Source organism: Podarcis pityusensis, assembly GCF_964106645.2.
Source record: "Podarcis pityusensis genome assembly, chromosome: 2".
NCBI lineage: Eukaryota > Metazoa > Chordata > Lepidosauria > Squamata > Lacertidae > Podarcis > Podarcis pityusensis.
In genome coordinates, this window is record NC_138029.1 from 78,204,920 (window position 1) to 78,217,575 (window position 12,656).

A 12,656-nucleotide genomic window follows, 5' to 3' on the forward strand; every position below is an offset into this window, starting at 1 on the left:
AGACTTCTGCTGCTTTACTAAAAATAAAAAAGGGAAATATCAGAGGGAAAGCTGCACATGCATAGTGTGGCTTTATGTAAGATCTTTATGCTGTGGGGACATGAAGGAAAGTTTGAAATCCCAATTCTTTCTTTCTCCTTAGCCACCAGACAAGGATGGTGGTCTACCTCGCCAGGTTGGCAACAAGACAGAGTGTGGATTGCTGGGGTTTGTCTTGGACCTAAAGCAGGATTACCAGCCTGCCCGGAATCAAATGCCTGAAGAGAAGCTCTACAAAGTGTACACATTTAACTCTGTGAGAAAATCAATGAGTACTGTCATCAAAATGCCAGATGAAAGTTTCCGAATGTACAGCAAAGGAGCTTCTGAAATTGTCCTAAAGAAGTATGTACTTAATATTTGCTTTGAACACGTCACTAAATTTGGGTATGCGCGCGATCCTGTTCTCATTATTTGGTTAGTTTAAATCTTACTAACACAGATTGACAGATGCGCACACAGAGACCTTAAATGTACAGCAGGACAATGGAACATGTTTTTACATTATCAAGTGCTCTCCTGTGAGATGCCATGTATTAGGTAATTCCTAAATAAGTCCCATGGAAATGAATGGGAACTAAGGAAGAGCACTACTGTGTATGCATAGCTGCCATTCATTTAAGTGAGAGGTAGAAGAAATTCCTGGCAGACGTGGCACATGTCATTTTATCTTATTTACCACAAAGAGGTAAATTGTTATTTTTCTGCTTCCAGGAAAAAGTATAGATTAATTGATGGAATTGAATTACCGTATTTTTCGCTCCATAAGGCGCACCTGAACATAAGGCGCACCTACTTTTTTTTTGGGGGGGGGGGAATTCAAGAAAAAAAATATGCGGCTCTTGGGGGCTTTTGTGGGAGGTGGGGGAAGTGAGAGAGCCTTGCTCTGTCCCTTTCCCCACCTCCCGCAAAAGCCAGGGATAGTTGCGCGAAGCCTCCCCAGGGCAGCGGGATGAAGGCTCCTCGCTGCCCTGTGGAGGCTTCGTGGGCTACCCCAGAGCTGCGAGCTTGTCGGGGCTGGCGGGGGAAGCCCGGGTTTCCCCCACTGCCAGCCCCAAAGAGCAGGTCGGGGCTGGCAGGGGAAGCCCGGGTCCCCCCCCCAGCCCCAGGGACCACAAATTCACTCCATAACATGCACAGACATTTCCCCTTAGATTTTAAGAGGGGAAAAGTGTGTCTTATGGAGCGAAAAATACGGTATTTTAAGAATAACAGCAGCACATTTCAAAGTGTGTATTATTTATCATGAATGGATGAGATGGACAATAGTTCTCACTGTTACTAATTGGCTTACTATGAGTGGCTTGCTAAAAGTCTGATTCAGGGCTTGTTAAACTTAAATTCAGTTCTTCTAGGTTCAAGACCAATGATTTTTAAACACTGAACCCCCTCACATTATTCAGACTACCTTTGTTATGCATTCAAGGCTTCTTCTCTGTCTTTGTTCTAACATTTATTATTTTTTTGCCAACAAAGATATGTTATAATTTGTTATTTCCACCGATAGATCTAACTAGAATTTCATCACCCATTTGGCTTAGGAAGGTACCAATCAATTTGCTACTTATTAAAATTAATGCTATATCTCAGGCATGTTGAAATCTTTATTCTTGGTCTCTAGTAAATTGTTTCTGAACTGTAGAATTGCTGCTGGTATCCTTTCCTTCCAGGTGTTCTAAGATTCTTAGTGCAGCTGGCGAGCCTCGCATCTTCAGACCTCGTGATCGGGATGAGATGGTAAAGAAAGTGATTGAACCTATGGCCTGTGATGGATTGAGAACTATCTGTGTTGCTTATCGAGACTTCCCCAGCAGCCCTGAACCAGACTGGGAGGATGAAAACGACATTCTATCTGACCTGACCTGCATTTGTGTGGTTGGGATAGAAGACCCTGTAAGACCAGAGGTATGCTAAACTTAAGCCCCGATCCTAAACCATTCTCATTTGAATTAAGTTCCATGAACTAATAATACTACTTTCCAAATAGGTTTTAGGTGTAGAATGTTAAAGCACTCACATTATTATTATTATTATTATTATTATTATTATTATAAAAATGTACTTCCTACAGTTCAGTTTTTGAAAGCAATTCTTTGTACTGCAGTGTGACCAAAAATACACCATGTTGTATCAAAAGAGGCCCATTCATGCAACATTCCCACCTCCTATTTTTTGCTTCCGTTCATTGTACATACCCATTTTACTCCTGAGGTCTGGGGAACCCTGTGGAATGGTCAGTGTGCTGTTGAGGACTGCAGCTAGTATGAGGAAGAAGGAATTGGTAGGTAGAAATAGGTCCAAGCAAGTCTGCACATAGAGATGTTTCTTTTTAAAACACACACACAAACACACATATTTTAGCAGGTTTGAGAGTAGTACCAGAAGACTCATCCTTTGATGCACTGTTTATATATTGTTGCACGACACTCCAATCTCCAAGTGGTGCGAGATTCCAGAGGTTCCAGGTGCTACCCCAGGGTTCATGTTTCCTTTTGGAAATGAGGCACAGCAGACACTGTGGTGTCTAAATGATATTTGGTTTCTTTACACACATATACAACCTAAGCCTACAGTGGAGGGGTCCACAGCCTTAACACCCCATGAGGGTTTTGTTTCTCCCATAGCCATAGCCTTGGATTCAAGCAGAGATCCACGATGGCTCTCTCTCTCTCTGCTTGCTGCTCTTCCTCCAGGTCACATCCCTGTCCCCAAACCTCTCATCTCTCAACACTAAACTGATAACAATACCGTGGTGCTCTTCAGGTTACATACGCTTCAGGTACAGACTCCGCTAACCCAGAAATAGTGCTTCAGGTTAAGAACTTTGCTTCAGGATAAGAACAGAAATCGGGCTCCGGCGGCACAGCGGCAGCAGGAAGCCCCATTAGCTAAAGTGGTGCTTCAGGTTAAGAACAGTTTCAGGTTAAGTACAGACCTCTGGAACAAATTAAGTACTTAACCTGAGGTACCACTGTATGTTCACTTGGGGAGCTTGTTTATTACAAGACATGAATGGGTACACTTGCTATGATGATTTTTGATATCATTACTGATAATGTATTAACAAACAGTAGGTGGTTATAAAAGGGCTACATGACTTGTTTTTCCATTCCATTATGTGTCTGGTATATCTAGATGAAATGTCTTCCACTCCAAACAGGTTTTGGCTCATTCACTAAATAGCTTGTTCATTGGATGAAATGTTGCATGGCAGTTTGAAATAAAAATATTGTTTTTTAAATTGATAACTTTTTTAAAAAAATTATGGAGCTCCTAATTTCATCCTCCCAACAGTTTAGTTGCTTCAAGATGTGATCCAAAGGGCACTTCAGCAAGCTAATTCAGTACTGTTTACCACTGTATCCTCCTGGACCATTTCTGTCAGTTGCTGTTTTGCAGTCTTTCCATTCCTACTTACAGCGTTGGGTTCAAAGAATAGCATTGGTTTTTATGTGTCCACCTTCTGGTAGCTGTGCTGTGGGATGCCACAGAGCGCTATTTTGTTCCCAGTGCTGTTTAATATTGATACAAAACTGCTGGAAGCAGTTGTTAGAATATTTGCTCTCCTAATGTCAGCATGCTAATGACACCCAGCTCTATCTTGCCATTACAGTCTGAAGCAGGAGACACTGTGATTGTTCTTAATTGGTCCCTGGATGCACTGCTAAGCTGCGGATTGGTAAAATGGAGACTCTGTGCATGAGTGTCCCCATGGGATTTTACCAGTTCTGGATAGGGTTTTACTGACTCTGAAGGAAGCCTTTTGAATTTTGAGGTACTGATAGATCCATCTTTGTTACTGGAGGCCTAGGTAACCACCATAGTGAGGAGCACCTATGTGGAGAAATCACATTTTGCAGTTTGTTTATAGGGACAAAGTTTGTTTTATATGAAGGTAATAGAAGGGTTCAGGTTAAATTACAGTGTATCCATTGGCAGCTGACCATTGGCTATTAATTATATAAGACAGGACTGGTAAAAGCTAGGTTCTTTTTATACTGGGTTAGAGGATTATAAAAGTGAATTTTGGATTGGCTTGATGGATAGAAATTCTTGATCACAGGAAAAGTGATCTGATGAGGGGACAATGACAATTTTTTGCCGCTTAAATATCATTGGTTGAGGTGTAGGCTGACCAGAGCATCAATAGGCTACTGTATTGGGAGAGTGTGTGACTGAAGGAAACTGCTGAGAAGGAGGAGGAGGCAGAAGGAAGAAGGCTGGGGTCTGGAGCAGAAGGAAAAGGAAAAGCAGTATGGGCAAGAGACTTATTGAGGCTAGAGGAAGCCTAGTAGTATAGTCTGCCTCAAAAGAGCTGAATCACTGGCTTAAGCTGAAGATTGACAGAAAGGCTATCTAAGGGCACTGAGCAGTGAGGAAGAGTTCAATAAGGAGCTTCTGGATCTGACCAGAGAGGTAACTGCTGGAAAACCTGGCTCATAAGACAATGAGCAGTCGTCTTCAGTATTTGGTGGCAGTGAAAGTTGGCCGACTGGGCAAGAGGAACTACGAGAAATTGGCATAGAAATTAAATAGGGTTAGGAATTGTGCATTAAAAATCAGTCCCTGACCCATAATGTTGGGTGCGGTTATTACTAGGTTGTTTTTTTTAATCTGTATTTTTATTACACTACTTTCGTGTTTTTGTGTTTGTATTTTTGCACACTGCTTAGAGATTTTAGAAACAGACATAGGCAGACAGGCGTACAGCTTAGTTTTCAGAAAGTATACATGCAGCTTCAACGTGAAAGCCAAGATGGTGTTTAAAAACAGCCTGTGTTTCTCTAGAAATGGGTCTATGTGTTGTGACAATAGAATACAAAAGCAGTCCTTTGGATAGTGAAATAAAATAGTTGTAATACCTTATTCATTTAAAAGAAGAAGAAGCAATGTGCTAGTTGTCACATGAAACACAGTTGTGTGGCAGCCACTTCATAAGCCCGGTCACTCCTAACAAGCAGCTCCCAATGTCGCTCTGGTGATTTTCACTTTGTGGTAATCTCACAGCCTGTTTTATTTATTTTTGGACCAGTGTGGTTAAAATCATTAGAAATGTGTAGGAATTGTCTGAGTTAAAAGACTTGCAGTTACGTTTGGTAGAAAACATGCATGAATAAGACAAAAAATAACAAAAATATTTCTTATTGCTGCTGAATGTCAGTGCTGCCACCTCCTACATTCTCTTTCTTCTTCATCAGGGGGCTACTTTATTAAGTAGCTATTAAGTAAGTCCTAGAATCTAGGACAGCAATGGGGAACTCCTAGTGCACAGATCTAGATAGGGGTCCGAATTGGCTCACAAGGCCATTTCCCTCAAACTATGTCCACCTTCCCCACACCTGGAGCAAGTAAAGACATGGTGCAAAGGAACTATCAGAAGTTTAAAGTGCTCTCCTGATTATTCCTTGCTAAGTGGGGCTTGCTGACAGCTGCTTGAGGGTGACAGTGTGCCTTCAGTGACAACAACTTGGCATCATAATGACATCAGGTGATTTGTAGGTGGGTGGCACCACCTATCTGTCAAAAATGCCCCACAGCAAACATTTGTTCAACCCATAATTGCCTTGATGCTGCAGTCTGACTGGAAGGGGGCACATTTCTTTTCCTCTGTGTAGTACTGCTTTTCTTATAGAAATGGCCCCTCTGAGCTGCTTTTTACCCTAAGGGGCAAAATGATGCAGGTAGTCATTTTGTTTCAGAATGCAACTTTCTGAAGAAAACAAACCCTATTTTGGATTTTAGTAGGGATATTTCTGGAGATTTCACACCTGGGCATGATTTCCTTTCTTAACAGCTTAAGAGGTAACCACATTTGTTTGGATAGTGGGAAGGCGATTCTCATCTCTTTTAAATTAAACAGTAAAATATTATGGTTGTTTGTTGCACATGGGCATCCAGAGCTGATATTTAGAAAGTCACAGGGGAACATTACTAAGTCAAATTAATTATGTGAGTGACTGAGACCAACTGAAAGCTGAGAAGAATTTCTGGTAGACGTTTTTTGTGTGTGGTAGAACTTCGGCTGTTTCTTTCCTAGCAGGCCTCAAGTGACAATGCCTCATTTTTCCCCTGTGGTAAAATGGCTGTATTCTTAAGACAGAATCACAGAACTGTAGAGTTGGAAGGGACCCTGAGGATCATCTAGTCCAACCCCCTGCAATGCGGGAATATGCAGCTGGTCCATACAGGGATCGAACCTGCAACCTTGGTATTATCAGCACCATGGTCTAACCAACTGAGCTATCCTGCCAATGTACTTTGGTCTTCCATACAGCATTTCCAACAGTATCTAAAAATGTGGCAAACTTAAAAGTGCAATCTTATACAGAGTTACTCAGAAGTGAGCCCCACTGATTTGCCTCCAAGTAAGTGTATATAGAAGGGTGGTGAATCTTTTTTCACCCTGAAGGTCACATTACCCTGTGGAAAGCCTTCCAGGGGCTGCATGCCAGTGGTGGGTGGTTCCAGAGGCAAAAGTGGGCAGAACAGCTGATGTCATTGTTTATTTATCTGTTTTTAAAAGGCAGTGCTTAAAATATTAAAAATCTCTAAGCAGTTTACAGTAAGTTTACACTATGAAACACCATTCAATAAAATTACCTTTAAAACATGATCTAAAAAACAAGATAGAAACATAACTCTATGTGACAAATAAAACTGTGCTGTGCACAGAGCAAATGTAAAAAGGTAAGCATCAGAGTGCAGGAAAACTTGGGTAATTTTTTTAAAAGAGTTATTGAAAGGTGATTACTGTCTCTGCCTCACAAATTACCTGAGGGAAGGCATCCCAAGAATAATCCTCTGGTCACTGAATAACCAATAGGGTCTCCTTAGGAGATCTTGAAGAACAGATTGGTATGTACTGGGAGAAGCAGTCTGCAAAGTATCCTGGCTCCAAGTAGCTTAGGGCTTCAAATGTCAACAACAAAACCGTGAATTGGGCTTGGTAGGTAATAGGGAGCCAATGCAGACCTTTCAACACTGGTGTAATATGTACAGTAGGCTATATTTCAGTCACACAGAAGATGGAGGTTTCTGCATAGTCTGTCATTCCAACCCCCCCCCCCCCGCCTCTCCATCTAGGCAAGCAAGAGGCACTATCATAGTTAAAGATCACATTTCAGGCAGGTAAAAGCACTCAAGGAAATCACTGAGCAGGGGGAGTTGTGACCTGAGGAGTAAGGTGTGTCCTGCCTGGAGCTCTGAGGACCAGATACAAAGGCCTGGAGGGAAGCATTCAGTCCCTGGGTCTGAGGTACCCCACCTCTGGGGCCTAGCATTGTCATCTAAAGCGATCCTATACCTTGCAGTCAATTTTCTTGAACTTGGTAGGGCTTGCTTTTAAGTAGCCATGTATAGGATTGCACTCAAGAAAGCCAACAAATCTGCAGGCAAAGTGTCATACTCTGAAGAGCTTTTGGTGACTTTTATGTACAAGCCACACCGGCCCCTGCCGCCCTAGGGCTTAACTTCTTTGTCTGCATGTCTGTATGTCTCTTGTGCATAGGATTGGGGCTGCTTCCCCACATGATGTTATTAGCCGTACAAGGATTGAGAGAGGTGTGGTACGCCAGGATGGCATTATGATTGCTCAAATTTATATCAAGAGAAATTTCTCAGCTTTCTGTGTTACACTATAGAAGAAAACATTTTGGATCACATCCAGTGCCGTGCCAGCAGCATTCTGCTGATACAACGGGACACCTGTTTTCCCCATGTGCCCCCAAAATGTGAGGGTGCACAGGGGTCTGGAGGGGACAGGAGTGGAAGAGGGAGCACCACTGTGTGCATGGAGTTCTGCTGTGTCTGCAGAGCCTTTGGTTTTAAATCGCAGTAGTCATTGATTGATGGAATGTCAAACATCAAAGCTATATACATATATTAAATGTTTTAGTGTACTACTTTGCTAATAGAAGTTCAGTTCTGTGGTTCTAATGATCTCTGTTGTACCTTGAAAGGGTTCTTAGTGCACCTTCAGTATTATTCAGGCTGTAACACCTAAACAAAGCTTCATGAGGGATAATTCAGCACAGTTAATTACATTCCTCAGTCTTTTACAGTGCTGCCCCGCAAGACGAATGCCTCGCAAGACGGAAAACCCGCTAGACGAAAGGGTTTTCCGTTTTTGAGTTGCTTCGCAGGACGAATTTCCCTATGGGCTTGCTTCGCAAGATGAAAATGTCTTGCGAGTCTTGAGATTTTTTTCCGCTCCCCCCCCTTTTCTAAGCCGCTAAGCCGCTAATAGCCTTTTAGCAGCTAAGCCGCTAAGCCGCTAAGCCTTTAATAGCCGCTAAACCGCTAATAGCGCTAATCCGCTAAGCCACTAATAGGGTTGCTTCGCAAGACGAAAAAACCGCTAGACGAAGAGACTCGCGGAACGGATTAATTTCGTCTTGCGAGGCACCACTGTATATAAAAAAGTCATCAATATTCTATGGAGATCTTAACATACAAAATTCTGCAGGAGGGTTAGAAGCCTCATTGCTGCATACTCTGTTTACTCATTGGATTACAACTTCATAAAAGTATTTTTGGAAAATTAATCAACAGTTGTTTTATATAAGCTATTTAGGTTTCTAAACTGGGTTGTGGATGCTGGTGGGTTGTGCTAGTTTAAGTGATTAGAAAAATCATAGTAAAATGAAAGTTAAAACTGGAAGCATGCAGTTTATAAGGCATTTCTCTTCATGTTGTCTTGCAATTAATATGTGCCCAAAATTGGGAGATGTTTTTGTTTTTGATCTCGTATAGTTGTAGCAAGGAGTTTCTGGATAACAGAAAGCTGTGAGATTTGAAGATAAGTTTGTGTGTCATGGAGCAACCTGTTTATTGTTTAAAATTCCTCATGATTTCTTCAAAGGAAAGAAAATTATATCATTTTAGTTAGATCTTTAATTAGGAATCCATATCTGTCAATGCCAAAACAAGATAAGTATACTTGTACATTGTTGTAAACAAAAATTGCCCTTTTCCCTTATGGGGTATCCAAGAGCCCATATAGAGTCCTTACATAGGTTCCCTATTGGTAGGAGAATATAACAGAGGCCAACCAGAGAATATTGAGAAGCAAAGCAGCTAGTAAGCTTGATCTTTATTGATCTGTTGCAACAGGGTACTCCCCTCACCCGCAGGACAGGAGGAGGACCCAGAAAAATGGCCTGCAAGGCCTTATAAAGACTGTTGAAATTGCCACCCTGTAGATCAAGACCACCCCCAGAAACATCATACATACATCACAGAAGGGGTGTAACCTAAGACCACTCCTCAGATACATCATACCTACATCAAAAAAAAAAGGTGGTCTTAAAACAGAAATTTGAATGTTGTTTTTCTCCTGTCCTTGTTTATCTCCTGTCTGGCAGGTTACTTGATTGGGTTGCCTGGGGAGCCTGGCCGTTCTTTTGTAGTGATAAATACTTAGTTCCTGGGCCAGGTCACAGGCTCACCCCTATTCAAACACAGACATACCCTTAAGACAGGATTTGTGAAGGAAAAGACAATGGGGGGGGGGGGGGCTTTTCCAGTTTGACCTTGCAGAGAAAACATTTGCTTAGTTTAGGAATCAAAATGGTTCCAGGTTGTTCTTCCTGTGCTGATCTATGTATGTGCTTGGTTGGTATACTTATGAACATTACCATATATCTAAGACCATAAAATTCCTATCACAACATAAAATATTATTTTACAAACTGAATTAGGAACACTTTTTTTAAAAAAAACCACACAGGAGTTTATAGCCTGGCCTGCATTAGTTCTTGAGCATCTTCTAATTTCTCTTGTTTAAAGCAGAACCTAAGATGAGCCTGCTGGATCATGCCAATGGCCCATCTAGTCTAATGTCCTGTTCTCACAGTGGGAAGCCTGCAAACTGGACTGTTGATAGTCTTATTCTTAATGGATTTTTCTAATCGTCTTTTAAAGTTATCCAGGCTGGTGGCCGTCATTGCCTTTTGTGGGAGTGAGTCCAATAGTTTAACTTATGTGCTGTGTAAATAGGTGCTTTCTTTTATGCTGAATCTTCCGACATTTCCGAGAGCCAGTGTGGTGTAGTGGTTAAGAGCGGTAGTCATGTAATCTGGGGAACCGGGTTCGTGTCTCCGCTCCTCCACATGCAGCTGCTGGGTGACCTTGGGCCAGTCACACTTCTTTGAAGTCTCTCAGCCCCACTCACCTCACAGAGTGTTTGTTGTGGGGGAGGAAGGGAAAGGAGATTGTTAGCCGCTTTGAGACTCCTGAAGGGGAGTGAAAGGCGGGATATCAAATCCAAACTCTTCTTCTTCTTCTTCTTTATTGTATGCCCATGAGAGAGGAATAAAAAATTTTCTCCATCCATTTTTTCCACATGAGGTATAATTTTATAAACTTCCATCATGTTGCTACTCACGTGTCTTTTCTCTTAAGATAAAAAGGTAAAGGTAAAGGGACCCCTGAACGTTAGGTCCAGTCGCAGACGACTCTGGGGTTGCGGCGCTCATCTCGCTGGCGTACAGCTTCCGGGTCATGTGGCCAGCATGACTAAGCCGCTTCTGGCGAACCAGAGCAGTGCACGGAAACGCCGTTTACCTTCCCGCTGGAGCGGTACCTATTTATCTACTTGCACTGCGTGCTTTCGAACTGCTAGGTTGGCAGGATTCTTTTAAGATAAAAAGTCCTAAACACTGCAGCCTTTCCTCAAAGGGGAAGCACTCCACCCCCTTGATCATTTTTGTTTGCCTTTTTATGAACCTTTTCATACATTAACTTTTAAAGAAAAGATATCGTAACAATATCCTAACCTCAGCCATATCATGTTATGTCATATGCCGTGGTTGTTAGCAACTTTGAGGACTTAGACGTGGGTGAAAATGTTATAATAAATAACTATAGTGTGGTGCCTCACACTACAGTAGATGTTAGTGAAAGTTCATGCTAATGTCCTATTTCTTACTTGGTTTTTCTCAAGATTGTATCACAAGTGTATCAGTCCTAACTCTGATTATGCGCAGAGTGCACTTCCTTTATCAGTCATTATTTCCCATCCACACTTCTTGAATGTGGATATGTAGCAGAATGTGAGCACTCATTCCATTACATCTATGCTGTGAAAGTACCACAACTTCCTTAAGCTGTTCCACTGGTACTTATTTATTTATTTATTACATTTATGTTTATTTCTAATGCCTCTAGTACACTCTTTCTTCATGTAGCTTGAAACAGCTTACGCAGGGTTTCCAAGCAGTCTGCCATCCGCCTATTGATTATGTTGAGCTTTAGGAATATATCTGTGCTTTCAGGACATAATGCTGATTTTCAGATATAAATTCTCCTTGAGTGATCTTTTGTAGGCTTATAACTTATTCATAATGACTTTAGTATTGGCAAGGGATTTTTTTTTTTAAGCCACTGAATAGATAGAGAGCATGCATTCCCATTACTTTTTCTCCTTGGTGCTATTCTTGGAATAGCTGAGCTCAGATAATCTGGTAAGGCGGTGCTGAATTTGTATTTGCTGGTTTAAAATTGTGAGATGTAACATATACATCTACTGTTAGGTGTTGTTAGGATAGTATACCATTATGAACCTTTCAGAATTTTACTTTCAATTCATCATAGCTGCATAAGAGGCTTTCAGTACCTTTTGGGAATTTTTCATTAGGTTTCTAGTTGTTTCTAATGCCTATAAAAGAGTTGCATGACCACCTAAACCAATAGCAGGAATACAGCATATTCTGCAAGAAGTAACTTATTAGGGTTGGCCATTCCATAAGCAGGGAGCAGCGGCAAAGTGTTGGGAGGATAAACCTATGTGTGCCATGTGACCTGCCAAACATCCCCTAAGCCAGCCTGCTGCCCTCAAGACCTGCCCTGTCATTAGTATTAAAGTATGATTGAACTGTCAGTTTGGTCAGTTTCTATACATGTAATTAGATTTTGCTATATTTCATCAGGAAAACATCTTGGGCAGTCATAACAGGTTGGATGGAACATTAAGTTAATAACGATTTCAAATTTGTCTCTTGTATAAGTTGTTGTAGGAAGAAATGATCTTGTGTTCTCTACATCTCCATCATGCTTCTTTTGGAGATGTTAGAAAACCAATCTCTTTTGGTCTCACAGTACTTTTGCTGCTATAATACAAATATGATCGTGATCAGCTTGTTTTTGATATTTCCCCCTCCATTTCATTTCACTGTTTTAGGTCCCAGAAGCCATAAGAAAGTGTCAGCGAGCAGGAATTACAGTCCGTATGGTCACAGGGGACAACATCAATACAGCTCGTGCTATTGCAATAAAGTGTGGGATAATTCACCCTGGAGAAGATTTCCTCTGCATTGAGGGGAAAGAGTTTAACCGAAGGATCAGAAATGAGAAAGGAGATGTAAGTCATGTCAGGACAAAACATACAATATTCTATAAAATAGTTACAAAACCTGTCATATTTGTCTTGTGCGCTGTTCCTCACGTTCTTCCTTTTTTCTGAATTGGAGAGATGGTACTCTTTTTAAGATTGTATTTCTTTAAAAAGCTAGCAGATCATGCCTACTTTTCTCCTTCTCCAGTCCTTCTGTGTTGCTGTGTCGTCCAAACCGGGTTTGTCTTGCTGCAGACAAACCATGAGCTAAAGTTGAGGTTTGTCC

The 12,656-nt window shown here is 41.5% G+C and overlaps 1 protein-coding gene across 7 annotated transcripts in view; it reads left to right on the forward strand.

Annotated features, from left to right (window-relative positions):
* ATP2B2 (ATPase plasma membrane Ca2+ transporting 2) overlaps positions 1-12,656 on the forward strand; it is a 379,035-nt gene that overhangs the window by 321,538 nt on the left and 44,841 nt on the right. For all 7 annotated transcript variants that reach the window (XM_080994177.1, XM_080994174.1, XM_080994173.1 and 4 more), the window contains 3 exons: positions 143-384; positions 1,710-1,944; positions 12,218-12,397. In XM_080994177.1, coding sequence (XP_080850303.1) covers positions 143-384; positions 1,710-1,944; positions 12,218-12,397 — 657 coding nt within the window. The remainder of the gene's footprint in view (positions 1-142; positions 385-1,709; positions 1,945-12,217; positions 12,398-12,656) is intronic.